General features: G+C 42.4%; 3 protein-coding genes and 1 non-coding gene across 4 annotated transcripts; 2 read left to right on the plus strand and 2 right to left on the minus strand.

The window, feature by feature from the left end:
* Positions 1 to 522: 522 nt before the first annotated feature.
* On the minus strand, positions 523 to 3,565 carry LOC141847115 (uncharacterized). The gene is made up of 3 exons (XM_074735094.1): positions 3,375 to 3,565; positions 3,203 to 3,285; positions 523 to 815 (listed from the first exon to the last, which is right to left on the minus strand). The coding sequence occupies exons 1-3, from the start codon at positions 3,507 to 3,509 to the stop codon at positions 686 to 688; spliced, it is 348 nt and encodes a 115-aa protein (XP_074591195.1). The 5' UTR covers positions 3,510 to 3,565; the 3' UTR covers positions 523 to 685.
* Positions 3,566 to 3,986: 421 nt separating this feature from the next.
* On the plus strand, positions 3,987 to 4,057 carry TRNAG-CCC (transfer RNA glycine (anticodon CCC)). The gene has a single exon. It is a non-coding gene; the product is annotated as a tRNA-Gly (tRNA).
* Positions 4,058 to 4,539: 482 nt separating this feature from the next.
* On the minus strand, positions 4,540 to 8,352 carry LOC141847158 (NADPH--cytochrome P450 reductase-like). Its single transcript, XM_074735141.1, has 17 exons — positions 7,999 to 8,352; positions 7,841 to 7,900; positions 7,667 to 7,743; positions 7,448 to 7,589; positions 7,305 to 7,341; positions 7,096 to 7,165; positions 6,800 to 6,994; positions 6,605 to 6,697; positions 6,233 to 6,461; positions 6,061 to 6,144; positions 5,830 to 5,981; positions 5,651 to 5,747; positions 5,409 to 5,558; positions 5,245 to 5,322; positions 5,026 to 5,148; positions 4,828 to 4,941; positions 4,540 to 4,737 (listed from the first exon to the last, which is right to left on the minus strand). The coding sequence occupies exons 1-17, from the start codon at positions 8,332 to 8,334 to the stop codon at positions 4,657 to 4,659; spliced, it is 2,118 nt and encodes a 705-aa protein (XP_074591242.1). The 5' UTR covers positions 8,335 to 8,352; the 3' UTR covers positions 4,540 to 4,656.
* A 1,827-nt stretch (positions 8,353 to 10,179) lies between these two features.
* Positions 10,180 to 11,001, plus strand: LOC141847041 (fasciclin-like arabinogalactan protein 14). The gene has a single exon (XM_074735031.1). The coding sequence runs from the start codon at positions 10,180 to 10,182 to the stop codon at positions 10,999 to 11,001; it is 822 nt and encodes a 273-aa protein (XP_074591132.1).
* The last annotated feature ends 1,353 nt before the right edge of the window (positions 11,002 to 12,354 follow it).

The following is a 12,354-nucleotide window of genomic DNA, read 5'->3' on the forward strand; positions in this document are numbered from 1 at the left end:
ACAAAATTAATTTTGTTTGTTTTTTATAGTTTGATCAGAACAATGACTGGCAGACAATGAAAAAGGGATAAGGGAAAGCCTTCAGAGAAAGAGAAAGGATCGAATTCTTCTAAAACTTAGCATTATGAATGTTCAGAGAGTTGACGATAATAATTCATCTTCAGCTGTTCATGAGGAAGTCTCGGCCTTAAGTCTTGAAGCTGATCAAGAAGATGAAAACATTGACGATGCAATAATGATGAGAAAAGCAAAATTTTCTAAACTTATAAGAACTGTTTGTTTAATTTCATAGTTAGCATGCATGATTATTTTCTGATCTACAAGCAACGACAATATAACAATTCCTACATCTAAATCTTCTGATGAGTTTAGTTACACTTCAGCAAAAAATGTAATCTGTAGCGGTCTCATACGGTCGGCTTCATGATCTAGCGGTCTCACACGATCGGCTTCATGATTATCTGTGAAGAAGTAAAATCGAGAAACTGTAATTCACCACAACGGAGGAGGACATTATCTAAAACAGAAATAAAGTGTATAACATAGGGAGAGGGGCTGGCAGGCCAAGACACAGGAACAAAACTAAGTGCATTGGCAATATAAAGACGAAGGTGTAGATATTTAGAGCTACGAGAAGAATAAGTACCAAAAACTATTCGTCAGATTTGAATGCTGGATTCTTGTCTCATCGAATGTTTGCACTTGTAGAACTTGAGGCTTCTGAGTTGGATTTATTGTCGAACGCATAAATGTGACCTCTGCTCTGCAATTGTGCTTCTAGAAGGGTAAGATTTGCGTCCAACTTCAATATCCTTCTGGGAAATACATAATGAAACCGAATCAGACTTGACAAACTGGACGAAACAAAATGTATGCTCTCTCTTTCATGCTATTAAGATTTTAGGAAGGTGTCAGCTTACTAAGTTTGTAAAGGCCTTGAAAGTTATTGCCAAGGTCCTAAGAGACTACACTGAAATGGAGGTTTGTTTCAGTAGAAAAAAAATTAAAACAGATTAGCCAACAAAGGAAAAAGAAGGATGTCGAAGGGAAAGGAAAGAAAACAAAACTAAGCAGGAGGATATGCATTACTGTTTGTTGCAACAATAGTATTTAACTATGGTACTTGGACTCGATATGATCAACAAGGGTGTGGATATAAGTGTCCCACACATTTGGTTCTAAAATTAATCCTAATACCAATCCTACAAAACATTAAGTCAAAGAGTTACAAAAACAAAAAAGAGTTCAACTATAATTTTGATGAGACTTCAATCCTAACACCTGTGACAATCAAGATTAAAATTGAGATATTAGACCACAAATTAGAAAACAAAGTGCTAACTGATGGATACTGACATGTTTAGCAATTCCATCCCAAGACATGGAACATGACTTTCTATTGCTATTTATTCCAGCACCATCATTGCACCGAGAATATAAGATCGATGGATAATTTCATCCAAAAATTTGGAAAAATTAAAATCCAGTACGCATCTACTTTAAGTTACAGATAAGGTCTGAAAGGGAAAACATCATAGAACAAAGAAAGAGCTATAGAAGAACTGACAACTTTAAAGAAACACAGGAGAATGCTAGTCCAAAGCATGAACCTAAAGGTAGATAGTTTCATAAGTTTAGATAGCATACAACAAATGACTTGGGTATTACGAGCTGCAACATCACATAGAACCCCATGACAGACTCGAACACAATCAAGCCTGGCTGTTTTCGTGGAAACTTACTAAATTACTCTTTCACTCAAGTGAACTTTAATTATTTTTGTCAGTTGTTGAGGATTCAAATCATCGAACTAAGCAATGTGAGGTAGTTTTTCTTTTATCATATTATTCCTATTGAGATCCGCTTCTGGATGCGCCGACTCTTCTCAGCACCACACTTGGGCGAGCTTGATCGAGGAGGAGAACAGGGAGCTTCTAGGACCTACGCTCACAATCACCGTGAGAAGGAAGGCCAGGGGTTGCCCTGGTGCGACCACTCCGATGCTTAAGTCAGTTCGTGGAGAGAGAGGAAGAAAACGAGAGTGAAAAGTAGGAGTTGTGAGATTGCATACCTCCCTCTAGTACAAAACCAACCTTATATATGAGTCTGGAGAGTCATGTCCCATCATGAGTATGATGGAAGTCCCATCATCAGTATGAATGTGTCAGAAGATATAGTATAGTCAGAGTATATGTCCCATCGTTGACTTGTATTGGAGAGGTCGTGTCATGTACGTCTGTCAGAGCATTGATTAGTTGCAGAGGTGGCAGGGGGACATTCATAGCCATATGATGGGGGGAGTGGTCTTGGGAGAAGGGGAAAATCAGTATTGGGCCAAGGCAGCGTCGAGGAGTCGGCATGACTTACGTTTGAATGGGTCGACTCGGATCGGTCGAGGAAGCTACTTCGAGGATCCGGACTGGCTCGGGAGGTGATGTCCGTATGAAGCCGAATTAACCTGAAGGGGCCTGTTTCCTTGCGAATCCGGCTTGATTCTCGCAACGACTTGATAGGTTCGGCGAGGGGATTTGGCTCCGAGTGTTCGAGAGGATGAGACTTGATCCGGCTTCGCGTGGAGATGAGGAGTCGGCTCGGTTGATTCGAGAACGGAGAACCTTATTGAGAGGATTCGGACCTGTTGCGGAGGACTTCCATCAGGTCCTGACCCGATTCCCCCAACTCGGCCTGCAAGACTCGACTCGGGGTTGAGGTGTCGGAGGATTCGGCTCGATCCGGGCTGTATGACTCGCGCTGTTGCACCCGATAGCTGCTCTCGAACTTGACTAACCGCGACCCACTCCTTGCGACCATAACACATATAAATGTTGCGATACCGAATTAAGAACCGAATAGTCAGGTAAACCACTAGAAATTATACCATACAAAAGATTGCTAGCTTAAGTCATATAAAGAACCACCTATCAAAGATTTGTTGACTGTTTTATGAAAAGAAAAGATCAGACTTCAAGAGTTGATGATATTGATTCCCACAGCACTATTTCGGTAAACTATGATGGCAATATGTTGCTCCCATAAAGCAAGAATGAAGCTTCTTAACAAATCTAAGCTTGGCAAAAATGAAACACAACTGAATTTTCCTCGAATTTTCACATAGAATCTCTCTCTCCAATTACTAGATTAATAGAACAAAAAAAAAGATCTTTTTTCACGAGTATTGAACAGAAAGGTGCCAAATTGGTACCTGTGGACCTGGGCGAGCTTGTCCTGGCAAAGAGAGGCGAAGGAGTTGAGGAACCGAGCGGTGTTTCCGATGAAGATGTTCGCCTGCAATGCCACATACGAAAAATTGCTGCTATGAGTCGTTAATTTCCCAAACAACAAAGAGAGGGCGGATTAGGAGAGAAAATACGGACGAGATAAAGAGTCCTCTGATCTGATATGGAGAGTTCGGCGAGCTCTCCATCCTCTTCCTTCGCTGCAGGCGGAGGGGCGTCCGGAAGGGCGCCCCACCCTGCCGCCGCCGCCGCAGAAGCCCTCGTTGGGATCATCGCCGGCTTAGTTCGCGAAAGAGGAAGCCCGGACGAGAAAGCAAAACCTTATCCAATCCCCCCCGCCCCCAAAAAAAAAATCCCTATTATTGCCTTTTGTTTTTTTATCTATTTCTTTTGCTGCTTAGAATATTTATAAATTAATCCTACTGTTTATGAATCTAAAATTAAAATGGAAGGGGAAAAAACATACACTGAGGCGGCGGCGGCGCTGCCATCGCCGTGGTCGCCTCTTCGCCGTTGGATTTCCCCAAGCAGTGCAGGAGCGGCGCGGAGCCTCCGGCCAGCACCATTACCGAGCTGGTGAGGACCCCCCATTAGCCTAGGGTTCTCGGAAGCCCAAGCGGCCAGCTCCAATCCATTCGAACGTGTCCTTCGGAACCGCCGCCATGAGGTTCAGAGAGAGCAGATATCGGCGTCTCCAGGCATCATCTTTTACATCTTGATCAATGTTCCGATGGGTACAAGGCATCGAAAGCGCATCTGGTGTAGTGGTATCATAGTACCCTCCCACGGTACTGACCGGGGTTCGATTCCCCGGATGCGCATTTCTTTTTGTGTTTATCCTCTTTTTTTTATATATAGATTTTATTGGGTTTGCTATCCTACGTGACAAATCCATGCGCGACTCCATGACCCACCGCCGCCCGGGCGCGATCGATGCGGCGCTCCTTCCAGCGGCGGATTCCGATCGGAATCCGGTGAATTTGTCCGGTCTCGAGCTGCGATTTGGCCGGATCGCGCCCGGGGCGGTGGTCGGACAACGCGGCGACAGCGATGGTAAATCGGAGGTGTCGCATACAGGTCGCGAAAGCAAAAGCAATTCCCGTAGTAGCGGCGAGCGAAATGGGAGCAGCCTAAACCGTGAAAATAGGATTGTGGGAGAGCAATACAAACGTCATGCTGCTAGGCGAAGCGATGGAATGAATGCTGCACCCTAGATGGTGAAAGTCCAGTAGCCCGAAAGCATCAAGGGATAAGTTGCGCAGCATATACAATTTACTCAGGAACATAAATTTATCTCAAAAAAAAGAATATATTTTTATTTACTGCTGTGGCCTACAATTGATGCTACACTGCCAAAAGAATCATATTTCTATCTTGTATAAATAATATTCCCACAACTTGTGACCTCAGCAGCCTGCTGTTACCACACATCGCGCAGGTACCTCCCTTCCATCTGCAGATTCTTCACATAAGCCTCAGCCTTGGAGCCTTCAAGTGATCCCTGTCATCGAATTCAAGCATTCACGTTATAATCAAACATTCAAGGAATTGATCTTTCATTACAGAAATCGAAATCCGTTCTATATCTTACCTGCTCCTGAGCAATGGTGTGAATGACCTTGTGGACGTCCTTAGCCATTCCCTTGGCATCGCCGCAGACGTAGATGTATCCACCTTGAGAGATGATATTCCAAACATCCACAGCCTGAGGCATCAAAGATATGCACCGTCAGAATCAAGTAAAGCGTAGAAAATTAGCTTTATGTTGTCTGGATTTTCTGTGTCCAACCTTTTCAGACAGCTTGTTCTGCACGTATTCCTTGCGTGGACCTTCGCGAGAGAAAGCTACGACGAGCTCAGAAAGAGCCCCTTGCTTTACGTAGTTGTCCAACTCATCCTCATAGATGTAGTCCTGCGTTATGTTATTGTTCGACATATGATTAGATGATGGAAGGTGGTTCTATGAATGGTATTGGTATTGGTATTGGTATTGGTGTCAGTTGATTACCATGTTTCGGTTCCTGCAACCAAAGAAGAGAACAGCAGGACCAAGCTCAGCTCCAGCCTCTTTGAGTGCAAGCCTTTCCTAAAAACATCAAACCGCAACCGTTTAGCAGGTATCCAGATGAAATGCTTGAACAAGAACTAGACGATGTTGATGTGAATCCGGACCTGTAAAAAGGCTCTGAAGGGTGCCAAGCCTGTGCCAGGGCCAATCATTATTATTGGAACTGAGGTATCGGAAGGCAATCTGAAGTTTGATTGTCTCACAAAAATAGGAGCCTGGCTACATTCTTGAGTCTCCTCTTGTGGAATTGAGTTCTGTCAATCCAATGGATACGGTTGTGAAGATAAAAGGAAAGGTAATGACCTTGCTGTGAGAGATCATGCATAGGACTTGAGACAAACCATACCTTCATCCAAGTCGAGCAAACTCCTTTGTGAATTCTTCCTGTTGATGTTGGTCCATGCACTAATGCACATGTGACATGAATTCGAGAAGGCGAAACCCTGATTTGAAGATAATCAATGAATTTCATGGTAAGATAGCAAATTGTAAGTGAAAATGTTATCATATAAGAGAAATCATTACCTTGAAGAAGATGATATCGAATAATAGCGGGCCTGTAAGCGAGGAGCTATAGCTGCAAAGAAAACACCTAAAGGAGGCTTGGCTGAAGGGAATTCAGCCATCACTTCCAGAAGACTCCTTTGACTTGCCACAACCCATTGATTATATTCATCCTGAAAGCCAATGCGTGTCAAACTAAATCGATTGATCATCACAAAAGAATCATCTATCCAGAGAACAACAGATACAAACCTTTCCAGTTGGAGAAGCTAGGAATTTGAGCCTTTCAGCTTCAGTTGGTTCAGAAGCATGAGCAGCTAGAGCAATTAAAACAGCCTGGATTCAAGATATGCAATCTCTCGATTAATATTTACTCGAATGTATTTGCAAATGAGTGTAACTGAATAATTTGATTAATACATACCTTTTTGGGAGAACTCAAAAGATCAGCATATTTAGCAAGTGCATCTCTCAAAGTAATAGGTGTTTCAAATGGAGGCGGAATAGAGCTACTGCTAAGTGGTGTTCCGTCCTCTTTTTCGGCATGTAGGGTGAAGAATGTATCTTCTGGATATCCTAAGAGCCTTGCAGCCTCCTCCACAGTCTCAGAGGTATTCTCTGAATACACACCAACATGATCTCCAGTCTCATATCTGTTAGAAAATATCATTAATTTCCATCAGAAACAAAACAATGAGAATCTAAATTTTCAGCTAAAGTCTCTTCCCGGTTAGTAACCAGAAATCATGAGTATGCGATATATGCACAAGTATGTAGAAAATCTAGTAAAACTTACTTAAGACTAGTTCCAGAGATGTCGAACTCCAGATGAGTGCAAGAACGATCAGATAATGGGGTATGTAGCTCTCTCCTAACAGCCACATTGACCCTAGAAATTTGGAATTCAACCAGTATTAGATTTTTGCAAAAGAAATAATCCATCTCAGTAATGCATCTTATAGAGTGAACAACCCTAGCGTTTATAATATACCTGCAAGGATTTCGGAGGTCGTAAACAGAATGGCCATTTGCAAGGCTTGGTTTTCTCTGCATCTGGGATTCGTCTCCACGGTTTAGGAAAACAACACGGTATTCAGGTATGCTGGCAACATACTCAGCAGATAATCCTGCTACATCATCCTCATCACAGAGTAGCTTGTCTAGCTCTGGCCACACTAGATCTTTCCTGCAATAATCAAGACTCGATAATTTAGAAATAGTTCAGAAAAAGCACACTCTTTTCAATTGATCATAGATTTAGCTATTTTGTTCTTCCATTGATCATACCATGCAGCAAAGTCATCCTCAATGTATTGTTCATCATCACCGAGCCCCAAAGGAAGAATACGTTTTGCACCTAGAGTAGGATAACAAACCGAATCAACAAAGTTCGAAATAATTGGAAGAAAGAGTGCATATATAACTGATCCAACTCAATATTTCTAGGTTTTGTAAACTAAACCTGATTATAATAAACAAAGTCCACTAGGAATTACCTTGCTCAGCGAGAATTCTATCTACCTCTATGCCAATCTGTTGAAGCCAAAACATAAACAGTTTCAAAGATTAAACTTCGTCAATCAACAATAGTTTAATTAAAAATACAAATACGAAGGGAAGTGGAGAACCAAGATTGAACCTTGTTAAAGTGTTCATATTGTCGGCTCCCCAGGCCAAAAACACCATACTGGAGGTTATCCAAGTAAACGTTCCTCTCCTTCGCCTCAAAAAACCATTTATAAAACCTCGCAGCGTTATCAGTTGGTTCGCCGTCTCCATATCTGTAATTTACCACCATCAAGTCAGAAATGGAGAGTAGTTGTAAAGAAATACAAATAGTCAACAAAAGTTGACTTACGTTGCCAAGAAGAACAGTGCAAGAGTCTCTTTCTTCAACTTTTCTTCGTACTCATGATTCTCATACGCGTAATCATCCTGAGAAACAAAAAGTGGGGAGATTTTTTAAGTACAGTAAAATCGCCCAAAATTGTGTAAATTACTTGAGATCGTAAATTAACCTCACGAGACTCACCAAGTCAACAACTTTGAAGACGGACTTCTGGTACCTTGCATTGGCCTCATCCGCCAAAGTCTGCACAAAGAAATCGACTTTAGATCGAACTAATGGAATCACATCTGCGATTTCAGTGATTGGGAAGTGAGAAAGGATCAAAAGGTCCAAAACCTAACCTTGGCGAACCTCTCGGCGGTTCCTGTCTGCGAGCCAAAGAACAATGTCACCTTCTTTTTCCCCAAATCGACAGGTTCCGCATCCCTCACGATCTTCTTGGCCCTCTTAGGAGCCGGCGCCGGCGCCGCCACTACCCGGGCCGGCTCTTTGCCGCCTGATCTCTGCCAGAAAAGAAGGAACGCCGCGAGGCATCCCACCAGAACGGCCACCTCCAGAAACCTAGGGCTCTCGTACAGCTTCGAAGCCCACTGGAGCAGCTCCGACGCATCGAGCTTGCCTTTCAGAATCTCCGCCATGAGGTCGAGAGAGGAAACATCCACATCACCTAGCTGCATCTTCTTCAAATGATGAAAACCCCCTAAATTATCTCTCTCAATCGATCGATCGCTCGCTCGCTCCTTCTCCCTCTCGCTCGCTTGCTTCCTAAAAGGAATGAATTTGGACGTCGAACGAAGGGAAGCAGGGGAGGCAATTTATAGATGGAGGACGAAGCTAAGGTTCAATTTTTCTAAACCGGGACCGGGCTAAACTCATCCGGTTCATTGAGACGAGTCAAATTTTGAGATCACCCGGTGGACCTAATTCGGTTTGACCGAAGACTACAACGAGGGCCGGTTCAATTTGCATGACTTTAAACACAAGGTCAAATTAACATGTTTGGAAGATTAAATAAATATTTTTTTTTCAAAATTTTTATTTAAAACACAAGGTCAAATTTGGTGGTTGACTAAGGACACTACTTGGTCAAATTATAACAACAACATTAAGGAAAGAAATATCAATAGCGTTTTCAATCGGGCATCGCGTAAATCATACGTTTGTTTCGACGTGGTTGGAGTTGACAGAAAAACACAGATAATAGGCTGACTTTTGGCACTATTTATGTGAATTGTGTTTTTCCTATTAACCGATGGAAAAAATTTTTATTATTATTAAAACATTCCAACTATAAAATTTTTTTATCTGAAATACTTTTTATATATTCTAATTTTTTTAAAAAAATAATTAAAATTATATTATTTAAAAACTATTTTGATCAAATATCTCTATTTACTTTTTTTTTAAGTATCACCTTAAAACTCATTTATAGTACAAAATAAGTAGAATATAATGATGTTTTGAGTAAGAATCGAATTCTTCATTAAAAGTTAGAATCATCACCCCAGCAGGTCTACACGGTCGCCTTCACGATCATAAGTGAGAAGCTAAATCGGGAAATTACAGTTGACCACTATGAAGAGGGCATTGTCTCGACTTTATCAAGATTCAACTTTTGTCCACTTGAACAAGTTTGTCGGTACCACTATGTTGATAAGAGCCTACAAATACATGTTACTAAGATACTTGAATCGAAACAGCACCTCAGTCAACAAATACATGTTGCTAAGAGGACTCGAACTCGGAACCTCAGACAACGTATGTCTCCATGCTTATAGCACCTCAGCCAACAAATAAATGTTGCTAAGATACTTGAATCGAAACAGCACCTCAGTCAACAAATACATGTTGCTAAGAGGACTTGAACCTGAAACCTCAGGCAACGCATGTCTCCATACTTACCATTTGGGATAAGTCACTTCGACAAACTTTTTCTTCTGCAAAAGGTGGAATCTGGCACCTTAGCGGCCCCACAAGATCGACTCCACGACCATCTGTGAAGAGATAAATCGAGAAACTGCAGTTGGCCTCTTCTGCAACTCTGTTGCGTCGTCACAACGCAGCTATACCTCGGGGGATTGTCTAGCTTCGTCAGGATTCGAACCCTTGTCCTCTTCTGCAACTCTGCTGCGTCGTAACCAACTCAGCTATACCTCGGGGGCTCACTTCGACAAACTTAAACTATGGCATTTGGGACTCATTTAGCTAACTCATGGGAATAATTTTTAATCCCTAAAACCTTGGTATGAAAATCTATGACACAAATCCAAAATCAAACCCCTTCCAACATTAAATTCTCTCCGAACACTCGTCTATATTTGAACGAGAAAATAGTTCATTTTCTAAATATAGCAAACCCTACAACCCTAAACTACCCTCTCACATTTCCAAATATAGCAAACCCTAAAACCCTAAACTACCCTCCCTCACCTCGTATCCTTTCTCATTCTCCGACTATAAATGACCTCTTTCTACCCCATGCATTGATAAATAATATGCATCAAGCCTTCAATAAGTACAACATGGCAATTAAACTCCTCCCCTTCCTCCTCCTCCTCCTCCTCATCAACTCTCCGGCCGCCGGCCATAACATCACCCGCATCCTCGAGGGCTTCCCCGACTTCTCCACCTTCAACAGCTTGCTCACCCAATCCACCGTTGCTAACGAGATCAACCGCCGACAGACTATCACCGTCCTCGTCGTCGACAACTCCGCCGCCGGCGCCCTCTCCTCCCTCGACAGTGACATTCTTAAGAGAGTCCTTGCCATCCACGTCATCCTCGACTACTACGACAAGGACAAGATCCACTCCCTCCGCCGTAAATCCACCTTCTTCACCACCCTCTACCAGACCACCGGCGTCGCCGAAAACAACATGGGCTTCCTCAACTTCACCCGCCTCCCCGACGGCCGCCTGGCCTTCGGATCTGGCGTCCACGGCGCACCCCTCAGCGCCACCTACGTCAAGCAGGTTGCCGCCAGGCCTTACAACATCTCGGTCCTCCAGATCAGCGCCGCCGTCGTGCCCGCTGGCATCGCCGACGTGCCGCTCGCGCCCTTCGGCCCCCCTATCAACGTCCTGCCGGAGCCGACCGTCCCGGCGCCGGCCCCTTCGGATGCCGAGTCGCCCGATGCCGACGCGGCAGCGCCCGATGCTGACGCTCCGGCGGCGGATTCGCCAGCGCCTGCGGCAGGCTCGCCGGGGCCAGCTCCGGCGGGCGACTCCGATGCGCCGGCACCATCGGAAGACGACACCGAAGATGACGATATGTCTTTGGCCGGTCGGGTAGCCGACGTCGGCGCAGGGTTCATCATGATGGCTGCCGCCGCGCTCTTGCTTTAATTACACCCCTTGAATCTTTTGTAATTGGTTTAATGATTGGCTTGGTGTGGCCATTAAACGACTAATTAATTTAACAAATGATTATTTTTGTCATATTAAATTGAGATTAGAGGAGGATAATTGGACAATTAAGTTGGGTTTAATTTAGTATCACCTTATGCAAGTAATGCTATAAATTGTTTATTCATCGTGACTAACTGTTGTTTTTTCGATTTACTTTCTCATAGATGATCATGAGATCGACTGTATGAAACCGTTGGGATGGCGAATTTTACCTTTTGCTGAAGTCTACTTAAACTATTTGAAGCCCAAATAAGTAGTTTTATTAAGGGAGGAGGATCAGCAAGAGATTGCTATATTTGTCTAGCTAGATTTGTACATTTATAGACATTTTACTTGAGTTTTTGTAGATTAGGGCAACGGATGACACGAGGGAAATCTCTTTATGCTCATCCAACTTGAACATTGAATTAATATAACATAACAAATCACATAGTTGGGCACATGACAAGTCACATTGTTGAGAAGCATTAACTCATCACAAATATGTTATTTGTTGAATATGCTTTAAGATTGTTAGAATACATGCGAACTAGAGAGGATGAATAGTTTTAATCGCTTCGTCTGAATTTCATGCTCCTTTACAAAAAGTTAACACATAATGAAAACAAAATAATAACAAAAAAAAAACACAAACGCAAGACAAACTGATTTTACATGGTTCATCGTCTTCTAAGATGACTATTCTAAAGTTAGCAATCTACCACCACCATAACTTTCTCCTTTTTGACCCTTTTTGGAGGCGGAGAAGTCTCTTACGACCTGTTCCATATAAACAGCACAAATATAAAGCAAATATATAAATATGAATGAAAGTAACAATTTTATATAATATGTTGCTTTGAAGGCTTTCTCGTTGCTTTGGGTTGTCTCTTAATAATAAGAAATGCAGCAACACTTTGTATCCAAACTCTCAAGAATTAATGTTAAGAATTCTCGTCGAAATCCTTTGTATAAGATTGATGTTTCGACTGATTTTTGCCTAACAATCAACTGCTAGACTACACCAATTGATTATCATCGAATCTAATTGTTTAAACCTGCAAAATAATTTTTTTACCTTAGTAATTGATTGTTATATCTATTGATTAGTTGTCAATCCATAGCAATCGATTACAACACCTACTATATGTTGATACAATGCTAACAATCGATTGTTACTGTAGCAAAAACACTAACTCGATTATTGTAGCAAATCCAAATCTACTATAGCAAATATCGAACGACTGTAGCAAATCTAAATTTTAAGGTTTATGGTTTGAGCAAACCTTCAACACGGTAGCTCCCCCCTCC

Source organism: Curcuma longa, chromosome 16 (genome assembly GCF_044706935.1).
Source record: "Curcuma longa cultivar G26 ecotype Majalengka, Jawa Barat chromosome 16, ITB_CL_G26_1.1, whole genome shotgun sequence".
NCBI classification, from domain to species: Eukaryota; Viridiplantae; Streptophyta; class Magnoliopsida; order Zingiberales; family Zingiberaceae; genus Curcuma; species Curcuma longa.

Bases quoted from the DNA above. Each gene is read 5' to 3' on its own strand.
- LOC141847115 (XM_074735094.1), bottom strand. From the start codon at position 3,509: ATGATCCCAACGAGGGCTTCTGCGGCGGCGGCGGCAGGGTGGGGCGCC. The intron at 3,286-3,374 runs GTCCGTATTTTC...GTGGCATTGCAG, and splicing joins ATCAGAGGACTCTTTATCTC to GCGAACATCTTCATCGGAAA. The intron at 816-3,202 runs GTACCAATTTGG...TGTATTTCCCAG, and splicing joins AAGCTCGCCCAGGTCCACAG to AAGGATATTGAAGTTGGACG.
- LOC141847158 (XM_074735141.1), bottom strand. From the start codon at position 8,334: ATGCAGCTAGGTGATGTGGATGTTTCCTCTCTCGACCTCATGGCGGAG. The intron at 6,145-6,232 runs GTATGTATTAAT...TCTTGAATCCAG, and splicing joins TTTTGAGTTCTCCCAAAAAG to GCTGTTTTAATTGCTCTAGC. The intron at 5,982-6,060 runs GTTTGTATCTGT...ATTGGCTTTCAG, and splicing joins TAGCTTCTCCAACTGGAAAG to GATGAATATAATCAATGGGT.
- LOC141847041 (XM_074735031.1), top strand. From the start codon at position 10,180: ATGGCAATTAAACTCCTCCCCTTCCTCCTCCTCCTCCTCCTCATCAAC.